The following is a 25,165-nucleotide window of genomic DNA, read 5'->3' on the forward strand; positions in this document are numbered from 1 at the left end:
AATTCATCATTTCTAGCCCTCTGCATAAAATTGGGCTTAGCAAGAGGAGTTCATTCCATAAAAGGAAGTACCCTGTAGTGAAGAGATTTCTGAACAAGGCAGGAGAGCAGGTAGAGAATACCTACATCCAAGAAGCAACCATAGACAGATCTTCTTACTCCATCTATCTCCAACAAACAATGACAATAACATACCACTGGCACACATAGATCTCTGCGTTCTTTCAGAGTGCTGAAGAGCTCATGACAGTTAGAATGACAATGAGATTCTGGATCCACAGAGGGGCCAGGGTTTTCAGTACTTACATAGGATAAAGTGGTAACATTTAAAATGCATATCCCTGAAGGGATGAGCTACTAGAAAATTAATTATCCTCTCTTTGCCCCCCTCACAGCCTCTCTACATCATTTATTGTAGCTTTGGTGTCCCACTCCCACCACTAATTTTCCTTCTTGAGCTTTGTCCTCAATTTCTGTTGCTGCAATGCAATATCAATAGAAGGAAGAATGACAAACACACACACACACACACACACACACACACACACACACACACACACACACAGAAATCCTGAAAATGTTCCATTGATCTAGAGCAGAGAACTAACTTTGGATGTCATTGGCATTGGAGGGACTGCCTTATGTTGAAAAGACACTACTCTCAAAGTCCTGTGGCCATGGTTCAAGACCCAGCTCTGCTACTTACTCACTGGGGACTCAGCCAGGCTCTTAACTTCCATGAGCTGCAGTTACCTAATTTGCAAATGGAGATAACAGTCACTGCACTACAGCCTCCCAGGGCTTGTTGTGTAAGTCAAAGGTGACAAACACTGTGCCATCTCTGTAGAGTACTAAATAAATGCCTGGAATTTGTGTTATCCATGTTATCCTTTTAGAACAATCTCTTAGCTCGTCACATTGAGGACCCTCTCCCCTTCAGGGACCTTTCCTCCATGACTGTCCTCTCTGAATCATCTGGACATAGTCTGACTTCCCTGCCACCTGTATCTGCAGGAAGATGCTTTATGATTGCTCTGTTCCTATGCCACTCCAGTAGAAATATCAATCTGCTTCTGCTCATTGTACAAACATTTGCTGAGTGCCTACTGTGCCTCAGACGGTGTGCTAAGTGCTGAGGTTGGATATAAATAAATTATGATTCTTACTGTTATCTAGGAATAGTTAACCTCAGAACATTTACCTACTCTCCAGCCAGGAAATTCATGCTGAATCTCAAATATACCCTTTCTGGTGTTAGGTTACACCTGTTCCCTAGTTCTGCAACATCTGTGTAATGTTTGTGTGTTGTTTATCTCTAGACCTCATAAGCCCAAAGCTGTTCTTTCCAAGTGGCATAGGATTGTATCTCCCCAATCACTAGCATTTCTCCAAACTAAAAAATCTGGGTGATATCATTTTAATTCTTCCTCTTTCCAGGTTTCCTGTGGACAGTGCCTCTCAGGCACCTCTGCATCTTTGCAGGTAGGCCCACGGTCACCCCGGCTGCACTGCTTAGCGGGGATGGGAGTCACTCCTGCCTGTGCTTGTGCCTCCAGCTTCTCCCGCTTTAGCTCCTGCTCTGCAGGGCTGCCAGGCTGATTTTTCCCCCAACTAATCTGACCCCACAGCGGTGCCTCCCCCTTGCTCCGGATTTCCTGCACACTGAGGTGTGCAGCCTAGATCACATTATCACATGCTCACACGGTGCCTGCGCTGATCCCCTCAGTGGCTGAAATGTACCTCGGGTATCAGTGACACGATTTTAATGAAGGCAGCTTCTGTTCTCAATGAGAAGGATTTGGAAATTAGTTCCATCAGATATGTGGCAAAGGCTGCCTTCTACAACAGGAAAGGGCAGGCAGGAAGGTTGGTGGCAGAGTGTCTCTCAGGCGCTCCCATGGCAGGAGGGATAAAGCTGAGTCCCGTAGGCATGCACTCCCTTCTGCTGATAGCATCTGGTTGGCAGAAGGAATGAGATACCCACCTTCTCAAATGGACAGAAGATACATAAACACCTTTTTGTTTTTATAAACAGACAAGTGGCAGCTCAGAAATTTTTCTGTTTTTCTCATTGCAAAATCAATACCCATCAGCAGTTTGAAATTAAAGGCGAGATTAGGCCTCAGTTTTATACATGCCTTATTGTCTTCCAAAAGCTTTCTACTCAGTCAGATAAATTTTCTTTAAGAGGATTAGGAAACTTTCATTATCTTTATCTAACCTGAACTAACACTATGTCTGAAAAATTAATCTATAGACTGGACAAATCCGATGGCCGCTGGCAGAAGAACTCTGGGGCTTCTTTCTAATTGAGTAGTGGGGTCTCTACATCCACCCTCTGGTTATTCAACTGTCTTCCAAAGAAAGAGCAAGTCACTGTGTCACTAAGCAAGAGGAAATAATTCAGCTTTCTGATCTCCTTCTCTGTGGCCTCTCAGTAAAGGTACAAACCAGCCTGCCAAGGATCCCAAGAGAATGTCCTCCCCAAGAGAAGATCTTCCCAAAGAGAAGCTTCTCCACAAGAGAATGTCATCATCAAGAGAAACTCCTCCCCAAGAGAAGATCCTCCCCAAGAGAATGTCCTCCCCAAAGGAATGTCATCCCCAAAAGAAGATCTTCCCCAAGAGAAGCTCCTCCCCAAGGGAAGCTCCTCCCCAAGAGAAGCTCTTCCCCAAGAGAAGCTCCTCCCCAAGAGAAGGTCCTCCCCAAAAGAACATCATCCCCAAGAGAAGCTCCTCCCCAAGAGAAGCTCCTCCCCAAGAGGAGGTCCTCCCCAAGAGAACAACATCTCCAAGAGAAGATCTTCCCCAAGAGAATGTCCTCCCCAAAGGAACGTCATCCCCAAAAGAAGCTCTTCCCCAAGAGAAGCTCTTCCCCAAGGGAAGCTCCTCCCCAAGAGAAGCTCTTCCCCAAAAGAAGCTCCTCCCCAAGAGAAGCTTCTCCCCAAGAGAACATCATCCCCAAGAGAAGCTCTTCCCCAAGAGAAGCTCCTCCCCAAAAGAATACCCTCCCCTCCCACCCCCACCCATCCTGACTGCCTCTGGACTTCCCAGGCCACCTCAGTGGGCTGGAGCCAAGCCTGGCTGGAGCTTGGCCTGGAATGTGGAGACTGAGGAGGTGACCTCTGAAATAGATGCCATGCTGTCCTTAGACTTTTTCTGACCTGAAGCTTGGAGGTCCACAGGGAGACCCCACAGACTGCCACATCCCACCCAAGGGATCACTCAGCTTGTGTTATGGAGAACATCCTTCTCTGTCGCTCGGCCCCCAGCCCGTTATGTTGTGCATTGACTTTGATTTGCTTATATCATCTATCTTAGTTCTTGAAAAGGGATAGGCTTGCTCGGTTTGAGTCTGTTTCTCTACAGTGCCTGACAGTTCTTTTTTATTTCAGTGCCACATTTCCTGAATTTGAAAATAACTTTGCTGTCAAGGCCACAGAGGTGCCACTGAGGTGTCACTTCCGATGCCGAGAATGTCAGCTCCTCTGGAACCAAGCCCAGGTGCAGGCAGGTGGGGTAGTGAGAGCTCACAGTCTTTTGTTTTCTACACCCTCAGAAACGTTCAACAGATAGCCCAGCTCATCTCCAATGACTGATCTCACCAAGTGCCTCTGTCGTCCTCTGAGGAGAAGTATCAGATGTGACAGTTGTCTTGATCTCCAGATGGCAGGCAGTCTTGTCACTCCAGAGCTGTGGGTGGACGTGTATGGAGAGTGGAAACCCGCAGCGTCTGTAGATGTCTGTCGGATGGCGCGTGTGAACGCCTGAAAGCACGCGAGGAGGGGAGCAGGGCTTGGAGGCTGGGTAGGAGCAAAGCTTCAGCAGCATGGCAGTGCCAGGGACTGCTGGGGAACAGCAGTGGCAGCAGACAGCTCTCTGGCCCCACACATGCCATTACAAATGGCTACAGAGGCAGGCCTGGCTGCTTGCGCCAAAAGGAAAGAATGGGCAACCTGAATCATACAAGTGACTGAAGCATGAATAGACAGCCCCCACGCAACCTCTCTCTAGGAAACCAATTGAAATGAGCAACATCGTGGTCTTTTTTTTTTTTTTTTTTAAATCAGAGATGAGGAATCTATCTTAGCTAAGCAAGGATGCCATACACATTTTACAAACTAAAAAAAAAAAAAAAATTCTGTTGAATCTATGACAGATGGGATCTGATAAAAGGCAGATGCTAAAGACTAAATCACACATAGGGACCCTTTCTGAGAGCTCACTGTGTTTCCTCAAGATATCTGCAAACGAGGCTCTGAAAGAAGTCCACCTGAACCTTTCATTTGGTAGGGGAAGGATGCGTCACTGGGTGACGGAACTAATGTGCTTAAAACTTCATTGCTGCCATGAGCCAACACCTGACAGAAATTGCTTTACATGGTGATGATAGTTGGGGTCAAGTTCAAAATAAGTTCATTTGGATTGCTGCCTTGTTTTAAAATGGTTCTCAAATTCTCGGAACTGCTATCTGCATGTGTTTTTAATTCTTAATATTTAATATCTGAGAATCTGACATTTCTTCAGCCTCATTTTTGAGGTGTAATATGAAATTTAAATTAAAAACTATTTTAAAATGCACATGTGACACAATTCCTGGGCTATCCCGATTCAAATTTTTAAAGGAGAATGGAAGAAGATGCTAAGTCTTATTCCTCCTTCTCGCTTTTTAAAATTGTCTGAATTTATTACTAACATTAACCTGCAGATATCATTCTGACTAATATCCCTCTTGGATCTGGACTTCATTGTCTGGCTACGAGAGAGTGTTTAAAGACAGCAGCAATGCCAGGGAGGACCTGCCTAAACAGCACTCAGAGACCCCTCCAGAGCATGCATGACCAGCAACTGTGCGAAAACAGTCACGTCACGTAGTTTCTCATTGGCATTAATAGTCTTTTATCATGAAATAAGCCTATAAGGGAATTAAAAGGCACTGAGAGTAGTACCGTATTTATGTATGTTTGCATGTATCTCACTCCAGCTCCAGAGTGCTAAGTAACTTACGAGAGCTCAACCAGTGCATGTTACACAACGTATTGATGAGAACAGAAGGACTAGAGATAACATTTAGAAACTTTGAGATGTTCAGCACTTAGTTAAGTACCCATTCGATGGGAAACATTCCAAGACATTTAGTCAAACTCTGGATTCAGTAGAGGAAGATGACTTTTGTGTCTTCACACACAAGTAGAACAAACACCAACACTGTTCTTCCCCTCCATCACTGACGGGAATGGCAACCCCAGATCCAGTTGGGACTTACCTTGCACTATTAGGTGAACCCGGGATGTTTTGGGATGATTGTCTGTCTGCACAGAGCAGGTGTACGGACCTTCATCATACACATCCACATTTTGGATCATGATGCTGTACTGGGTTGGTGTATTGACCAGGATGATCACACGAGGGTCTATGGACCACTTGTCATTCCCAGCATAGAGGATGGTGCTGCGGTTTAGCCAGGCCACCCGGGTTACCCGGTCATCTATGGTACACCTGCAGTGAGGCAGGGAGTGGTGGAGGGAGGAAGAAGGGAAAGAGAGAGTGGAGAGATTATATAATATGGTAAATATGACGTTGCATTTTGAGGAGTAATTGAAACAACATAACACAGTGCTAAAAGGAAACAATTATTGATGAAAATTCCTAAATATAAACTAAGAGTGACCAGAATCATCTAGAAGAACAGAAAATACAAAATCATTTCTATTTGACTTCGAGACATATTATGTGTTTTTGCCATCCATTTGCTTTCCCTGTTATTTTTTTCCCCATAGGCTTATATGAAAATTAGTTTATGTTTCTTGAGCACATTTACCACCTTGGGGAAGAAGTGGCCCAGAGGCACATGGGAGAGAGAGTGGATCAGTATTTCAAATAGGTCACAGATAATCCACAAAGCAAATACTTAACTTGTAGTTAATCAAAAATTGAACATATTTACCTCCAGACCTCCCTGGTGTTGATAATCTCCTTATACCCCTAAGCAGCGGAAAGCCTGCAAACTACAGTATATAACATAGGTTGGTAAAATTCACCTTAGAAAGCCAACACTTCTTGAGGAAATCAAAACTGCATCTTAGGACTTCAGGAGAGGAAAGAAGAAAATTATCAGCGGAATCCCTGTTCCTCATACACTCCCTGTCCCATTGGGAGAGAGAACAAGGCTATTATCAAAGCAGGGAACTGTGCAACACCTCCCATCTACTCTCCTTAACAATTCGAAGCTATGAACACAAACAAGGCTTGTGTGTCAGTGTGGATGACCTGCAGGCTGCCAGGCCTGATACAGGACTGAAAGTGCTGGACGTCTGCGCATGTGCCCAGGAACTGAGGACGTGGGAATGGAAGCGTGAGGAAACAGAATGCTTTCTAAATGTGGATGCACACCCATCACTCCATGCTGCACACAGGAATGCACAAGGACAACCAGCCTTGCCAATGTCCTGGCAGAGAGGAGGGACGTGAGTCCAGCACCTGCAGGTGAGGAGAACATGGGGAATAGGCATGGCCTTCCCTCACTGGATCTGACTTAACACTTGGGTGGCAGCAGTGGTCCTTCAGGCGGGTCTCAGGAGATGGAAGGACCCCAGAGGCACTGGCCACAGTGGAGATGTCAGGACCTGGCCAAGTGACCAGTCTCGCCTGGCCTGCACGGCTCAGGGTCTCCAAGCACCAGAGCCATGACCCTCTAGAATGGGGAAAGCACCTGATCTAGGGCGGTCCTCTCCCTGGTTGGTAGGAAGAGTAAAAGCAATACCAGCTTCCGGTCACCCAGGCCTTTTTATGAGCTGGGCCATCTGCCCTTTAGCCGCTGAGAAGTTGGGTAGGGAGGGTGTTAGGCACTCTCACAACATTGCAGGAAGACATTCTTCTCTTCTAAATTAGCATGTGAACAATACAAAGTGAATAATGCATGTAAATAACACTAAGATGATACAGGTTCATCTAACCATTCACTCCTCACCAATGGCCAGCACCCAATGGTGATTTGCTAGCAAATTGTTATATCTCGATCTATATCTTCCTCCTTATACACATACTTGAACTTGTATGAAGCTTGTGTTGATTTGCTTTCACCTGAAATAGAATCATACTCTAATATTCCAATGAAACAATTTTTTTTTTATTTGACCAGAGGCATCCCTTGCACACCAGCAGTTACAGACCTCAATCTGCATGCTTTCTAGGTAAGCGAGTTTCCAGGACCCATCTGCATTCACCAGTAGGACCTGATAATCTAGGTACCATCGAATGATTCTTTCCCATCATTATAGAAATGTCATTGGTATAAAGAAAAAATGAAGTCATGTTATCTCCCCCACATTGTGAGGTATCTTGCTTCTTTTCCTGTTGCTTTCTTACTTCCATAGCATTTTTCTATTTCTCTTATGAAGACCTAATGGATCTTGAACGCTAATGGATCCTCCCTGCTCCCCACTTTCAAAGGCTTTTCTTGGGGAAAAAATATGATAAATGTATTCACTCTCAGTTGCAAATGACTGATAAGGGCAAATATGCAACCTTTCCTAAGGATAGGTGAATTTTCATAAAGGAGAAATCCCTGTTTGAAGAACTCCTCCTAAAGAAAGTTCAAACAGTAGAATTCCAAAAATCAGCACAACTGGAAGTAGATGCTAAATTGAGACAGAGTGAAGGGCGTGATGTTCCAGTCACTTCTAGTTGTGCGGTCTTCTAGTCACCACACAACCCAAGTGACTAAGTGCAAACAAATATTCTTGCTTTAATTTTGCTCAGTTATGTAACCTCTTGCACATTTTTAAGTTGCCATAAAAAATTGTAAGCTACAATTGAAAAGGACGATTTTTTGGCCTTTAGAACATATTCACATTTAAATTTTTTTTAAGTCACAAAATTCCTCTGTGTGTGTGTGTGTGTGTATTTGTTCAGTAGAATTTAAATATCACAGTGATTAATACTCATGATTATCTGCTTTCAAAATTCAGGAACTAACTCTTTTTCTAAAAGCCATAACGTGTGCATTGTTCCTTTTTAAACTGGAACTTGTTTTTCCACTATATATCTTCTGCAGAAAAATGTATTTTATGCTTGAAGGTCTTTTATTGATCACCTGCCATGTTTATTTGCAATCAAAAATATACAGAGATTGAAACTTAAATTTCTTTTATCTCCTATGACCATAAAACTTTAAGCAATAATATATTTCTTAAATGAATGACATTACAAATATAAAATTGATAGAACATAAATATAGAACACATTTCGTTAAGTAATAATTAAACATGAAAAAGCAAACTTACTAGAAATATAGCTTTTAATTAGATGGATAAGCCCCTTTTTTAAATGCCCTAGATAAATATCACTCACTGCTAGAATGAGCTGGAGTTCAGGATCAATTCTATTCCTACTTTTGCTTTTAGAGAAACGTTGGTCACATAAGAAGATGGAAATGAAAATTGTGCATAGCAATGTCACTCAATTATTTGAATGCTTTCCAGGATAGATGCCAAAAATCACATAGTAATATAGCTTCAAAGATAATTTTAATGATCTTGCAGCTGACAAATCAATTAATTCCTCTTTCAATTTCTTTTAATGCAATGAATTGGAAAATACCTGACTCGCAAAGGGGTTTATAACACGGTATTAAATTCATTCAATTTCTCAGTATCTGGAAAGTATATGATACCATTTTACCAGGCCTTATCAAATGACTATAAAAAGATGTTACTCTTTTACTGGAAGTGCCTTGTTTAACCCAATACACTCAGAAATGTTGGGAAAATACAAATACTGTTTATTTTAATATGCTAAATCACAGAGCCCTCTGTTAGAACATGTCTCATCTCCAAGTTCTAATTCAAAATGGAGACTGCACTAGCTTTGCCATGAATCTATTCCTGATGTGATCAGGTGCTATTGCCTTTAGTGCCCTGCTTTGCTTCTGTGGGAGTCTCTTTCGAGACTGATACCCTGCTCCATGACAGTTGGGTGATGGAGGTGACAAAGAAAGCCAAAGAAGGTTATCTCCTGGACGATGTGTGAAGTGGGAGCTGTCAGGAGAGAGATACAGAATTACATTGCAACCTCAGGCACTTACTCAAGCAGATCAACTTTAGGAAATTTGAGATCTTTGAAGTGCATTTCCTGAATCCTATCATTGTCATTGTATAGGACCAACCACTTCAGGTTGAGGGTGCATAGAACCAGTGCAAATGGCCACAGGCTTGAATAAGGGTGGACTTTGAAATAGGTCAATCCAAAACTACTCTCTGGGCCAGAACACACTCTCATTGCCATAGCCACACAGCCCTTTGAAAGCCTGTGTGTCTCTTGGGTAATCCTGCCCCTGGTGAGTGGCCATGATCCGGTGTACTTGCTCTTGGACCTGGGCCTCCTTATGGGCCTGGAGTAGAAACAGAAAAGAGTAACTGAGTAAAAGCCATCTCTCTAAATGGGCAAAGATGGTTCACAAGTTTGTATGGTTCTCAGAACCTAACAACAGAGAAACTGAGTGAAACAATGAAATCAGTTGAGGAAAGTTATTTTCCTCATGATGTTGCTGTGCTTCAAAAGAAAATGTAGTTTCATGGCTTCATGCTTTCTTCCATCACCACAGAACTCTTCCATGGTCCCCTGAACAGCAGGAAAGAGAACTCAGGGAAGGATTTAAAAAGTTGGTTTGAGTGCTCTTCTAAACTCAGGCTCCTTCCCTGCTGTCTCTGGCCATGTCCTGGACTCTCATTAACAAGAAGCACGGAGGGGAACACTTTTGATGTTAAATAAGGGGGAGCCAAGAGGCAAGTTGAGGACGGTTAATGACAACTTTCTGATCTCTTGGAAATTATTTCAGATATTTAAAATTATTACATTCCAAGCTAACCCTATCTACTGATCCTTGATAAAACAGAACTCATTACAACTACATCACAAGTAACCTCTAAAATTATATATTGCTTGTACTGCACCAGGCACAGTTGTAAGAACTTTCAATCTATCAAATCATTCTATCCTCATAACTACCCTTTGAGATGAGTTCTATTAATATTATATCCACATTTCACAGATGAGGAGCCTGAGGCACAGATAGGAAAAAAGGAAAGCTATCTGGAAGACACTTGTACACATTCTTAACCTCTAGCCATGTGTGAGGAAAGAAGGTGTAAATGAGAGTCTGGAAGAGCAAAGAAATGCCTGACAGACATCAGAAGGCAGAGATCTGTCTGAATATGTACCGTGGGGTTAAGATTCAGGGTTGCTGTGTTTTGTTTTCAGAGGAAGATGTGCACTTAGGGAAATCCATGCCTTAAAGCGGTGGTTTTCAACCTTTACTGTGCATCAAAAACAGATTGCTGAAGCCAGCCCCCAAAGAGCTTTTGGTTCATGGGGCTGGAGGGACCAAGAATGTGCATTTTCAACAAGTTCCCGGTGGATGTTGATACTGCGGCTCTGGGGACTCCTCTTGGAGAACCACTCACTGCCTTAAAGAAACCAGGCAAGTGACAGGTTGGAATTTTAATCAAAATAATCACTGAAAATTAAAATTGATCGGCTTTAACTGTCTTGTATTCTTTACTTTTGTTTTCATATTTTGTCTTTGAAAATGCAAAAAAAAAAAAAAAAAAGAAAAGTGCCACGACTCATTCAACAGATATCGAGTGAGTGCCTAAGGTGCATGAGATAACTTCCTAGGAGCTGAGAACACAGTAGGAACAGGCTGACAAGGTTCCTGCCCCATGAAACTACACCTAGTGAGAGACAAAGAAAACATGTATGTCTAGATATATTTGTTTCAGAGTGATACCTGGATAAAAATAAAGGAAGGTAAGGAATGGAGAGTGTATCATGGTAACTGTGAATATATTTGGAACAGAATTCTCAAGAAATGCCCTTCCATGGCCTCACGCCAGATGTTGAATGGTTGAATGTTTATAACTCTAAAGTTGGGTGTGATAAGATGCATGTCCGAAAATTATGTCTAACTTTAAAATGAAATTATCATCTCACATACATGCACAGATAGTTGCAGGAACATTTAAGTGATCTGGGTAGCTGGAGAACAAGTCTTTTAAACCAGCCTCACAAATGGTGTCCTCATATATTGATGACTTTGTACATGTTCAAAGAATTGATAATTGATATTTTGACAAACTGAGAGTTAACTAGAAAATGCCTTTACGGTTCCTCCTTTGTTACGGTAATAATACCTAAAACAGGGTGCATACCTTTGTGTTTTAATTAGTAGACAATGGCAAATGTAGTTAAATCTCTAACTCAGACTCCATTCCCTTTGTAATATACGGATAATACCAAAGAGCCTAGACTCTTCATAGAGCTTACATCACTGAATTTAATTATTTATACTCTCATGTGTTAAACTATAAATGTCACAGGGATAGTAACCATATTCAGTACCACCAGCACCTCCCAGCCTCTACCCAGGAGCTAGCAGTTCATCAATACATATTTATAACTATAAAAGGTGTAAGACAATGTTTTTTAAATGGGCATCAAAAGAACCCACATAAGGAGACATATATGTGGGGACATATATGTGTCTTTCTGCAGGATAACTGAATCTATATCTTTATCTGTATCTACCCACACATAGACACACATAGAGTCCATGGGCTCTTTATGTATATTTTTCAATTTAGTGTTTTCATTTCCATTATAATTGGGAGATGTATAATATAAACCTATGCTAGATGTGGTATGACAACAATTAAATTTAAATGTTCAGATTTGCATCTGTGTTCACCACACTGGCACATTGAGAAGTCCTTGCATCATCTCAGGCTAATGACAAAAATACAGAGATGACTGGCTTTGTCAGTGATGCCTTCCTACCAGCAAAAGCTGAATGATGCAGGCTCGACTGTAATAACGAAGGTTCCCAGGCACTGGAATGAGCCACTGCGGAAGGAGAACTCCGTTATCAGAGGATGCGCGTGGAACTTAGAAGGGCAGGCCTTACAACAGTCAGTGCCACATTCACGTTGCAACTTGGGATTTAATGTTTTGTTGTTTTTTTTTGTTTGTTTGTTTTTGTTTTTTTTTGAGAGGGAGTCTCACTCTGCGGCCCAGGCTGGAGTGCAGTGACGCGATCTCGGCTTGCTGCAAGCTCCGCCTCCTGGGTTCACGCCATTCTCCTGCCTCAGTCTCCCGAGTAGCTGGGACTACGGGCGCCCGCCACCATGCCCGGCTAATTTTTTATATTTTTAGTAGAGACGGGGTTTCACTGTGTTAGCCAGGATGGTCTCGATCTCCTGACCTCATGATCCGCCCGCCTCGGCCTCCCAAAGTGGATTTAATTTTAATAAAACATCATCTGTTCCATTAAGTTAATGTTCCAAGTTTAAATTTTAGTGGCTGTATATGTGCATAACTTATAATTTCAGAAGTTACAGTCATATAAGAGTATAAGCTTAAGGCATTTATACCTAGTTTTATGATTGCACATATATAAAGTTTTTTTTAATAGTTACCACTGGAAATCCATGAAAATCTTGCCTCTCTTCCCATCTTTCACCCCTGCTTTTAAAGTGGTCTTCTATAGAGTACTTAATTTAAGAAATGCTGGGTGGAATTTTAAAGCCCGAAATGCATTTCTCTGAATTTACTTTTTTAATACATTCCCCCATATTATCTTGCAACTTTTTGGCTTTCTTTTTATCATTTGCCTTTTTCATAAATTGAGAGTTAATTGAATTTTTGCTAAGAAAAACCTTTGTATCAAAATATATTAATAATGCCAGTCCAAAAACTGGGAGGAAGACCTTGCTTTAATAAACTCATAAACCAATGATAAATAATTTTTTAAGGGAAAGAAGAACAGGCAAGCCAAAATGAAATATTTTTAGATCAACTCCCAAGGTATTCTAAATTGCAAAAGCTGTTCTCCCAGGAGGCTTTAACTACTCATTTATTTCCTGAGTTACAAATAGAGCCAACTTCAGAGCATCAACAAGGACCCTAAATTATGTAAGGGAAAACTTTATGATTCAGAGAGTTGGAAATGCAACGAGAGTAATAACTCTGCTAGAGCTAATATTTGCTGATAAGGTATTGGTTGAGAATGTATCTGAAAGCCTCTGCAGAAAAATGGTGAGGGATAAGAGCTACTTAAGGAGAGTACAGCACAAAAATATTTCAGTAGTGCAATGGGTTGACTTTGAAGTCTGACATAACATGACATCTGCAGCTCACTGGAAAATTGGAAGACAGTGCCACACTAACACCAGCTGGAGGGGAGATGTCACATTAATTCATAGGAAGGGTGCATGCCCACGTGTGTGTGCATGTGTATGTGTGCGTGGAGTGGGAGGGGAGGTTATGCAGAGAAAACACACTAATGCCTTCAACGTGAAGGCCTGCAACATGAAGACATAGAGTAGTGGAAACACAACCAAGGGAGGTTGCGGGCTTTCCTGAAAATGGCATCACCTGAGGCAGAAAATCAGCCACTGGATGATAATGTGCTGCAATTTCAGCCGTGTCTGATGATAGACGAGTCCACCAGAAATTGCTCATTGTGTCCTGACGCAAGCAAGGGGAATCTCTGGTCCCCACAAGCACAGTGAGGGCTCTACCTGAATGCAGAGAGCAATTTCCCACACCACGCAAGTGAGGCAACTGTGCTGACGGCAGCTCAGAACAGAGTATCTGATGCCGGGAAGGAAAATGAAAGGAGTGATTTCTATGGAAAGATGGCCCCACAAAGAGGCAGAAATTGCTTACAACTACAAAAGAGGGGTTAAACTGCTTGGCTGTGGGAGGAGAGAGGAGGAGAATTCCTATCTTGGTAACAGAAGTAAAGCGTAGGGTAGTGAAACATAATTATAAAAAGCAAGGGTGGGCAGAAAGGCCAGAGAAAGCTCTCTGAACAAAATAACGAATGATTGAGCTAGTTTCTTCCCAGGCTCCAAGTCACTCTATAAATCCACAGGGCATGTTGAGGAGATCACATCATTAGTTTCCCAAGAAGAGGTAGGCAAGGATGACATAAAAATAAAAACAAAAAACATCGGAAAAGGCAATACCTGCTTTCAAGGTCCTTATGATCTCAGACAAATGATAGAACACAAGAGTATTACAAAGGCACGCTATCACATTCACGGATACAATACAAAGTATACATCTGTCCATTTGTTTAACAAATATTTAGTAAGCACCTGCTAAGGACCAGACACTGTGTCAGGCCTTATAAATAGAACATTTAGGAGAGACACCCCATCTCTACCTTCGTGAAGCTCGCAGCTTTGAGGTAGCAATACGCAATAAACAAAGTCACAGAACACTGATACACAAGTACAAGCTGAATTAGGATGGTGTCTTAGTCCGTTTCCATTACCATAAGGCTGGTAATTTATAAAGAAAAGAGGTTTACATGGCTCACGGCTCTGCAGGCTGTAGAGGAAGCATGGCGCCACCATCTGCTTCTGGTGAGGGCCTCAGGAAGCTTCCAATCATAGCAGAAGGGAAAGGGGAGCTGGTATCACATGGCAAGAGAGGGAGCAAGAAAGACAGGGAGGAGATACCAGGCTCTTAAACAACCAGCTCTCTTGTGAACTAACAGAGTCAGAAATCATTCCTCACTCATTACTACCGGGAGGGCACCATATCATTCATGAGGAATCCACCCCCATGACCTAAACACCTCCCACCAAGCCCCACTGCAATCTTGGGGTTCACATTTCTTGATGAGGTTTGGAGAAAACAGACATCCACCCCATATCAGATGGTCGTGTAGGGGTGGCATGGGCAAGCCCTTACTCACACATGCAGTCTAGAGACTAGGCCACTCTGAAGAAGTAACATAATTGTTGGATTAACAGACAAATATCTAAAGCTGATAACTTAGAAGAAAAACTAGGTACAAGTATTGAGTACTGATAGCATCTTAGATAGAAGGCAGGGCAGGCATGTGGGGTCTGGGATTGAGGTTGACTCAGGTAAGGAAAGCAGTGGAAGCCAGAGTAGTCCAAGCGAGACAGACAAGGACATCGTTGTGTTCCACAGGGCTGCAGAGGTAGACATCTCTATGGTAAAATGTTTGCATAGGTTTAAGTATAGGCATGTATTTTATGAGAATAGGCTGGACTTCTTTTGGAGAATAGATTGTAGCAGGGCCAGAGGCAGAAAGAACAGTGAAGGGACTATTGCATCCCTATAGATGTGAGAGTACAGTCACATGATGAAAGGGTCTGCAGCTTAAGGAAGAGTTTGAGGGAGCCAGAGTGAAAGAAGGAGTCATCAGAGAATCAGGCATGAGATGTTGATGAAAAGTTTGCAGCCAACACTTTAACGAACTTTGATGGCAAAGTGGAGTGGGGAAAAGACACAGAGGTAGAGGCAATTAGGTTCTTCAAAGGGTTTTTGTTTTGCTTTTTTGTTGTTGCTTATTTGTTTTAAGAGTAGGAACACTTGGGAACTAATTAATTCATTTTGCAAATATTTACTGAATACCTGTTGGGTGCTGGGATGTTTCTAACTTTTGTTAGCCCGCATATCACCTGTGCATCTTAATTCACTAAATCCGAGTGGGGACCATAGTCTGCATTTCCAACAAGCTCACATGCTGAGGACTTAATGAACTTTGAGTAGCCTGATTTTAGGCAGTAGAAACAAAACTTCATGAGACAAGGACCAGGCCTTCTTACATTGCAGTATGTAAGTATATATACTAATGAGAATGATCTTATCAATGGGAGCAAGTGCTAATGCAGGAGAAAGGGGATAACTGTCAGAGAAAAGTTACGCGGAAAGTAAGAAAACATTAGATATAAAGTACATGAAGGAAAGATGCTCTATCTGCTCTATCATAAGGGAAGAAAAAATAAGAGAAACCTGGGTGGCTTTGTGGATTCAGCTGTGGGAAAGCCAGGAGGCAATCAAGTGATGGTTTCTCTTTTCTCCAAAGTAGAAGACCAAGTTATCAGCTGAAGGTAAGTGGGAGAACAGAAGAAAGGGGATGAAGGATGCAAAAAAGTGAAATAACTATTGCAGAAAATGACATCAAAATTACTAGGGAACTATATGGGACTTATAGGCTGTGTTGAGGTCCCATTTGTAGTTGGTGGTCAAGAATTTGTAGTGACAATGTTCTGCTAGCTTTGAGAATATTCTCCAGCAATGCCCAGCTTCAGGCATAGAGAATGTAGATGATGGGTTTATCCCGTGTTGGAGTACGCCAAGTGAGCAACAGGGAGGAAGGCAAGGATTACAGGAATTAAAAAACATTGAATAAGAATAGTGAAGATAGGAGGGGCTGACGGATACAGAGAATGTGGTAGGCTCAATGCATTAGAAGTCTTAATAAAGTCCTTGAGCAGATCAGTTGGAATGAAAGAAATTGTACATGATGAAAAGTTGAAATAAGTATTAAATGAGCAATAGTCACCCTTGTCAATGATGGGGGTGTGAACTAACTTAGAGGCCAGTTGGGTCTTCTAAATTCATATTGACAATATCAAGAATGATGATGAGAGCTGAGAGTTCTTTATGAGCTTTTGCGAAATGTATAAATCGAGCATTGTAGAGACAATATTAATATATTGTGGTGTTCAGGAGAAGGCCTGTCATTGGACAGATGTGGGCTCTGCCACTTACTAACAAAGGGCACTAAGATAAGCATTTTGTTTAACTTCTCAGAATCTTCATTTGTGCATCTGTGAAGTGGGATGAACGTATTTTCCTCATGGCATTACACAATGCTATTATGAGGACTGAAGAAAGTGATGCGTGTTGAGAATAGGAATTATACTTGGTAAGTAGTGCCTGCTCTATTACTACGAGCTCTATTGCCTCATCTGGACAAATATAATTCAAGCTCTATGATCTGAGAGTGCATGTGAGTTTAACCAAGTGATACTGAATCCGTTCGCATATCCTTTTGCAAGGAGTTCTGATGCCTTCTCCTTCTGTATTTTCAAATCTATAAAAATGGATATTGATGTGGTGTTAATCAGAAATAACATGAAATTTACATTTTTAGCTTTACTAGCTAATCCATCTAGGGCCGTTCCAGTCTACCTATAGATTCTCGCACTTCTAGTAACATTTTCTGTTTTTTCAAAAATGTCTTACTCTCCAGAAGTGTTCTATACTCAACCTGTGTAGAATTCTGCAGCGGGATTTCATTTCCCTCTGAGGTTTATTTTTTCAGCTATAGCCACTGAGACAACTTTAACTTTTTATTTTGATCAGGGCTTTTTCACAGTGTGTTGACACAGTGGTTGATGGGCTGGTTTCTAGATTGATGTCCTGTGGTTGGTGAAATGCTGTATTTCTAAAAATATATAATTGGGAGATCCATCAACACAATTGTGCACACCTGAAACAGAATTCAGTTGGCCCACAGGCCCCAATAGCTTAGGCACTAGTGTCCTTTTCTTGGACAGCTTCAGTGTACAAACAGGACACCACTCAGTCTAGAAGAACCATTCTCAAGCAGATTGAGGCATTCCTGAAGTCAGATGCAAACCATGTCAGCGCTGAAGGAGATGAGGGACATGGAGTGATGGGAATCAGATCACAGGTGAATGGGTTAAGGAGCATCAGAGAAACACGTCCAATTCCCTAAGGAGACATTCACTGCACAGATACCGCCGGGCACCATGGAAAAGGAAAAATTATTCTAAGGGTCTTACTCCCAACCCAAGGTGACACCATTAGCTAGTGAAGCTGTTCTTTAGAGTCAGTAATGGGGCTGCATCTTAGGAAAGATGAGTAACCACAGATTTTAGCAAATGGTATCTCCACAGAAAAATGCACTGAGCAAGCTGCTCGGGTTTTGTCACCTCTTCTTTTAGAGTCACAGTCTGGCTTTGGGACACCTTTATGTCCACCTTCTTCCATCGTGAGTCACTAAAATGGTGGTGCTACAGTACAAGGCAAAGCCATTTCTGAAGCAATGAGCTTTTGGGTATAGAAGAAAAGTGTCTTTTAAGGCGAGAATGATAAAAAGTCTCTTCTTTCCCAATATCCAGCCCCATTTTCCTTCTTTCCCAATATCCAGCCCCTCTGGTCATCAGCAATGGTTTGGAATTCCACGTAAAGTTGTAAAAGGCAATGAAGGTATGGCACTCACACCTGCCTACTTGTTATATACAGCCTTTTAGGGAGCTGCCCACTGACTAGTCAGGGATGCCTTAAGAAGCCACCCAGAACAATTCTTGTTATTTATTTGTCATCTGGCTCTGACTCTGCCCTCCCTTCCTCCACATCCTGAACAGCTTTAAAATTCAGCCTCCCAATTTGTTCATTATACTTGGCAAAGAAGTGAGCAAGATGAAATTAAAATGTTTCCCAAGCACACACCATTTTAATTCCATTCAATAGATTATCCTGACAAATTTACTCACGACCATGTCTGTCTCAGTATCATCCATGGAAAAGTATAAATTAAAATTTTAAATTAAAAGCAGAGAGTCTGGGGAGCTTGATATCTTTTTGAAGAATGGCGCAAGTCAGCCACAGGCTCCTGCACAAGTATCGTGGGAGCAAAGACTTTGGCAGTGCAGAAATTACAGCCCGCAGATTTCCCTACAAATACCTTCCTACATATAATGTACGGGATCACAGAATCCCAAAGACGGGCAAGACCACAAAGGCCATTCTTCTTTCTCCAGAATTGTGCATAAACAAATCTCCTCCCCTTTTTGGTTCAAAGGAAACTCACCCAGAACTGCTAAAGGACTGATTTATTTATGAAACCAAAAAATATACTGAAAATTGATTTGCTTTTATTCTGTCCATAAAATTTCTGTGTAGCATATGGGGTAAGATAATAAATACTTTAATAAGAAGTATATGAGTTCCAGTCACAGGTCTATAATTTACTAAACTCCCGATCCTCTGTGAATATCAGTTTTCTCATTTGGAAATAATATTTGTAAAAAAAACAACTACTAATAGATTGTAGTGAATATCCAAAGAAACTAATTTTTTAGCACTGTTGCCACAGTTCTGGAGCATAGTGAATAATCAATAAATGTTTGCTATTATATTTATATAATTACTTACTACTAAAGAGTAATGATACCTCTCATGTTATAATGATCTTCACTTTTCCTAGTGTTCTTCTCTCCATCTACATATACATCAGTTTTACAGTTTGGAAAATTAAGTAGGACATCCATCTCTTCCCATCACAACCCATAGGCTGTGCTGCCTCAAGTTTAGAAAACAGAAATTGTGTGTGTTCAGGTGACTGTGGCTTAATGGCCAACTAGTAGGCCAGTAACTTTGCTTGATTCATCCTGTGCCATCCTGAACAGATTACACATCTGAACAAAACCTTATTTGAGTTTTTAAAAATAAAACTCTCATGAAACAGACAGATGGGCAGAGACAGATGGCGGAGAAGGGATGGGAGGTGAAGTCTTCACCGTTCCTACAGCATTGCTCCTGTAGAATGTCAACTCTGCCTGTTTAAAAATATATACTATATATTTTTAATAAGCCAATCATCTTTTCCAGAATAGTGGCTTATTTTATACAGATTATGCGAACTGTCTGTCTTAAAAAATAAAATAGAAGGCAGGCAAAACTCTTTCCTTGGGCCACGAAAAGCCCAGAGAGATATTCCCTGGAGGCAATAAAGCCACAGGGTTAACTTGCAAATGTTTCCAGTTCAGGCCCCAAGAGTTGCTGCTTCTAATTTGTGTCACCTAGAAATCAGCACCACCAGATTGCTAATATGGGAGGAAGAGGGTATTCTTAGCTGCTGGGACTGTCCGAATTGCTCCGAGGCAACCAAAATAACAGGGAGTCTGACCCGAAGGTAACCTGAATTTCTCCAGCCTTCTCCATTTTACTCATATGTATGAAACAGCACTCAACATGTGGGCAAAACACTAAGACTGAGCTTGTGGGGCTCTCTGTAGAGGAGGATCCTTCCATAGAAACTTGTAAGGGTTTAAGAAGCTCTGGCATGAAAACCCAAATTTTCATTATAAGTAGGTAAAGTTGAGTTTCCTTATCATGGATTTTAAATAAATAAGTTGAGAAAGAAAGATACAGAAGGAGAGAGAAAAGGAAGAAAAAAAAGAGAAGAAATAAATCTTTAGAAATGCATATGTAGAAAATGTATAATTTACTCTGTACTTTACAGCCAATACACCACCTTAATTGTGTTCTACTCAGGTGACTATTGAAATTATTATGCACTCCCTCAGCACACTGACTACAGATTCCTGTTATTCTGTAATGATTCTTTTGTAATACTTCCCTATTTGGCACTCAACAGATCTGCTGTCTGTGCTCTTATAACTTGACCTCACATTGCCCTTGCCATCAGTCCACCCTGGGTCTCTCATTCTCCTTTTCCTGCTCACACCTAGACTAGCACAAGTCCTACTTAGGCCACAGGTACAAAGAGAAGGGTCCCCTTCTACTCAAATTAACTGTGGGAAAGCAAAGCACAGCCTGGTTAAGCCCTCGGGGATTCCAGCAGAGTGGAGAATTACTCCTGTCTCAGTTCATTATAATGAATAATAAAGAAATACTTACCTGTGCTTTTTAGTAAATTATTCATCTTGTGCACTGAAGAATCAGGGCAGTAATATGTAAGGGAGACAACTAGTGCATTTGGGGTCCTAAAGTACTCAATCTAAAGCATTTTCAAAGACCATCTCCCACCTTCATTAAGCACTGAAGTAGTTGCGGATCTTGGAAAGAAGAGGCTTAAATCAAACACTTCCATCTCCCTCCTTGCTCTCTGTGTGTGGCTGCCTGTAAAGCTGATGCTATTTATAATATATTTGTTATTTTAGCATAGCTCCAAGTCACTTGAAGCAACCTGAAAATCTCAGCAGGGCCGCCACTTTGCTGTCTGCAGCCATCATCAGGAGGTAATTAAGAGAGCGAGAACTGTTTCCAAACCAATAAAGCTCTTCCAAGACCCTCTATTATCCCCATATTCACCCAGCCCCAACCCCTCTCTATTAACAGGAGATCCATTGATTCCTGTAGGAGACAACATATTTAGCTTGGTTCTTCACTGCTTCCTACTTGATTTCATTGTACTGTCATTTGTTCATGCTTAGGGGCCAACATATTGAGATGTTTTGAAAACCATCACTGATTGCTGTAATATCACCTTCATTCCAGGGTAAATGAACATAAGGAATGAAATATTTTGGGGCTTCAGATTTTGCTTCTCTAAGAAATAAGAGACTTTGCTCTTCTTAGGCCTTCATTTGTCAAGCTTAAAAAAAAAATCCTAACGCCATTTGACCTGTTGATACTTCTAAGTCATCAATGCATATTAGCAATAAGGTTAATGCTACACACCTTATTTGGTACAGTTTGCACAAGATGCTTGCCCCAAATGAGGTCTGGCCTACCATTCACTGATGAGTGGTATCGTCCTTCCTGACACAGCACAGTTAATGTCCACTCATGACTTGGTCTTGTCCTTAGAACACATGGGTGAAGATCAGAGGTGACGTTCGTAAGCAAAACCAAACCAAACATAAAATGCGTGATGATGATGATGATGATGATCGTGATGGTGGTGCAAACAGAGAAAAATAGATCAGAGAGAGATGGAAGTGGGTGGGCCATTGGGGCATCAGACATGAGGAAAGTGTCTCTATGACTGTCCTCAAAACGCAAGGGAGAAACAAGGTGAGAGGACTATTTTCAGGAGTGAGAATCAAGAAGCTAAGCAGTTGTTTTCGATGCTGTCACTGATGACCAAGAGACAGTATTGAGCTCATCAACTGCACCCAGGTTGATTAGCTGTATTTATGCTCTGATAGGGTTGGGGCAGGGTTGGGAGGTGGAAAAAAGCCCTATTTTGAAAGGGGTCAGTGGCTCCTCAGAGTTTGGGGAGAAAGCACTTTCTGTTTTGGTCATTGAGTATTGGAAACTACACTTCTGACAGGAAGAAACACGTATCTGTAACCATTTAGAACTCCACAGGGAGAATTTTTCCACCCATTTTTTCTCACCTTATGATGACTTGTCAAAACAGCAATCATAAATCTTCCCAGAAGCAGAATTGGGGCCAAAAACTGAACAGCAAGTAGACAGCATGCATCCAAAGGGTAGTGGTCTCTGCCACTCCGTGAAGTTCCACTCTATCCCATCCCTTCCTTCCCTTTTCTCTCCTAACCTACTATTAGCAATTTACCCTGAGGCCTTCCTACTTTTGTACTACCCTGGTTCTACCTATCTTCAATTGACCAGTACTATGAAAATGTATATTGAAAGCATATAGGCAGTGTATGGTTGAAGAGGCTCTTCAAAGTGTTTAGATAAAGCAGACAAGCTCTGACAAAGCTAGCTAGTAAGCCAGGCCAGGAGGTTTTTCCTTGAAGGCGACTAATTAAGAACAAAGCCAACATACGCTAACATTCTCCTCTAGGCACTGCATTCACCTCAGAAGAAATTTCACTATAAATCCAGAAAAGAAAACTTAGCATCACAGCAAAGAAGAGTAGTGGAAGCAGAGAGAACTGGAGAGGCTTGCAGTTTTGCTGTGGGTGGAAGGGGCATCCAGGGAAAGGAAATCCAAAGCCTCTGAAACAGGAAGCATTTAAATCTGCAGGAAGCTAAGCCAAGCTCAACAGATGGCAGGAGAGGAAACCTGGCCTCACCATTGAAGGCTGAACTTTTTGGCAGGGTGAACAGCCGCAGTGAATAATCAGATTTATTTTGTGTTGTATTTTTTAAGTGGAAAGTTCGACTTGATCTCTTGACAAAAGAAAATGTCACCCAAAGTCTATGTGTACGCTCCAAGAAACCCAAGGTGGGTGGCACTTGTCTTATAAAATTAAATTAATTCAAAGACAACTTTTGGTGACTTTGAGGGTGGTGATAATGGCTGCTTTTTAATTAAAGTTTATTAAATTCTTAAGATCATAATATTTCTGAGTACAATTTTTCACATTATATAAGTGATTCAGGAAGCTTATGAAAAGGAGTATATTAAACCAACACAGGGCTCACTCTAAGGTGGAACACGTAGGGTATTTGAAAGACCTTCTCTTTGCTAAGTTGCAATATCCCTCTCTAAGGCACTTCCACTGGTTCTAGTTCTTCCTTGTAGCAGAAGTAAATCCAGTGCTGCTTCTTCATGGTAGTCCTTCATGAAGATGAAGAAAACTATATTATCCACTCTAAGTTACGTCATCTTGTGAATAAGCTTTTCTACTTACCATTTTTAAATCAGCTACTATTCATATGTTCCTTGCTCACATGAGTAAATTTCCTTGTGTCGTTAAATAGAATATCCTACAGAAAGAGAGGCCATCTAGACAGGTGAGTCACATTAGGAAGCAACTAGAAGGTGCAATTCAGTGGTTCGGATTTTGCCATGCCTAGAAGTATGACAGCCCATATATATGTATATATGTATGTGTGTGTGTGTGTGTGTATAACTTTGTATATATATATATATCTTTCGTTGTGAATTTAGATAAAAACAAACTTATCTGCATATATAAAAGATTTCACTTTTATTTACAAAAATCTTGGAGACACAACCCCTCACACACAATGACACAATGTATAGCTCTTAATTACACCCTCAACTCCCCTTTCTTATCCAGGAACACAAACATTTCTATTCAAAATTGTATTTAAGCTTGCAATATGAGCAATTAGGTAAGAAATGATATAAAAGGCATCCAGTTTGGAAAGAAACAATTAAAAATATGTCTCTGCAAATGAAATATCTTATATATAGAAAATCATAAGGATTCCACCAAAATAAAAAAACACAAGTAGAATGAATAAACAAATTCAGCAAGGTTGCAGAACACAAGATCAATATATAAAAATTAAGTGTGTTTCTCTACATTAGCAATGAAAAATCTGAAAATGAAGTTAAGAAATCAATTTCGTTTACAATACAATCAAAATGAATAAAATATTTTAAATTACTTTTTACAAAAGAATTACAAAGCTTATGCTCTAAAAACAAAAATGTTGAAATAAATTTAAAAAACCTAAGTATTAATAAATGGAACATAGCCAATGCCCATGAATTAGACAATTTAATATTGTAAAGATGGTAATATTTCCCAAATTGTTCTACAGAGTTGATGCAGTCTTTATCAACATTTCAGCTGGCTTCTTTGCAGAAATTGACAAGCTGATTATAAAATTTATGTAGAAATTCAAGGGACTCAGAACAGCCACACAATCTTGTAAAAGGAGGAAAATAGTTGGAGGAATCACACTTTCCAATGTTAAAGCTTACTAAAAAGCTACAACAATTAAGTCAGTGTAGCACTGGCATAAAGATAAACATATAGATCAATGGAATAGAATTGAGAATTCAGAAATAAACTCTCACATTTAGAGTTGGTTGATTTTTGACAATAGTGTCAAGGCCATTGAATAGGGGAAATAATAGTATTTTAAAGAAATGGTGCTGGGACAACTGGATATCCACACACAATTGAATACAGCTGGAACTCTGTTTCATATCACATACAAAAATAACTCAATACGTATCAAAACCCTAAAGGTAAAAGTTACAACTCTCTTAGAAGAAAACATAGACATGTCTTTGGGACTGGATTAAGCAATGGTTTCTTATATATAACACCAAAAGTATAACCAACAAATAAAAAAATTGATAAATTGGATTTCATAAAAATTAACAACTTTTGTATTTCCAAGAGCACCAGTGAGAAAGTAAAAAAAAATCTATAGAATGAGATTAAATATTTGCAAATTATATATCTGATAAGTGACTTGTTTCTTGAATATATAACTTAACACTTACAACTCAAGAACAACAAAAAATGCGGACAACCCAATTTAAAACAAAATTATCTGAATAGATATTTCTCAAAGATATATAAACAGCCAATAAGCACATGGAAATAAGCTAATATTATTAATCATTAGTGATACATAAATCAAAGCCATAATAATACCATTTTAGGCCCACTAGAGCGGCTATAAGAAAAAAAGAAAGGAAGAAAACAGACAAGAAAAATAAAAAAGAAAGAGAAAAAAGAAACTAACTAGGGAGCAAGGCAAGGATGTCTCTTTAAGTACCACTACTTTTCAACTCTGTACTAAATAGCCTGGCTAATGCATTAAGACAAGAGAAAAAGCAAACTGATTAAGAAGAAGGAAACAAAACTGTCTTTGTTCACGTATCACATTTGATATAATCATCTATGTAGAAAATATGAAATAAATGACCAAAAACTC

The 25,165-nt window shown here is 40.7% G+C and overlaps 1 protein-coding gene across 1 annotated transcript in view; it reads right to left on the bottom strand.

Moving 5' to 3' along the window:
* OPCML (opioid binding protein/cell adhesion molecule like) overlaps positions 1–25,165 on the bottom strand; it is a 1,125,121-nt gene that overhangs the window by 232,999 nt on the left and 866,957 nt on the right. The window contains 1 exon segment of the mRNA NM_001132803.1: positions 5,265–5,497. Coding sequence (NP_001126275.1) covers positions 5,265–5,497 — 233 coding nt within the window.

Source organism: Pongo abelii, chromosome 9 (assembly GCF_028885655.2).
Source record: "Pongo abelii isolate AG06213 chromosome 9, NHGRI_mPonAbe1-v2.0_pri, whole genome shotgun sequence".
In the NCBI taxonomy this organism is placed as follows: domain Eukaryota; kingdom Metazoa; phylum Chordata; class Mammalia; order Primates; family Hominidae; genus Pongo; species Pongo abelii.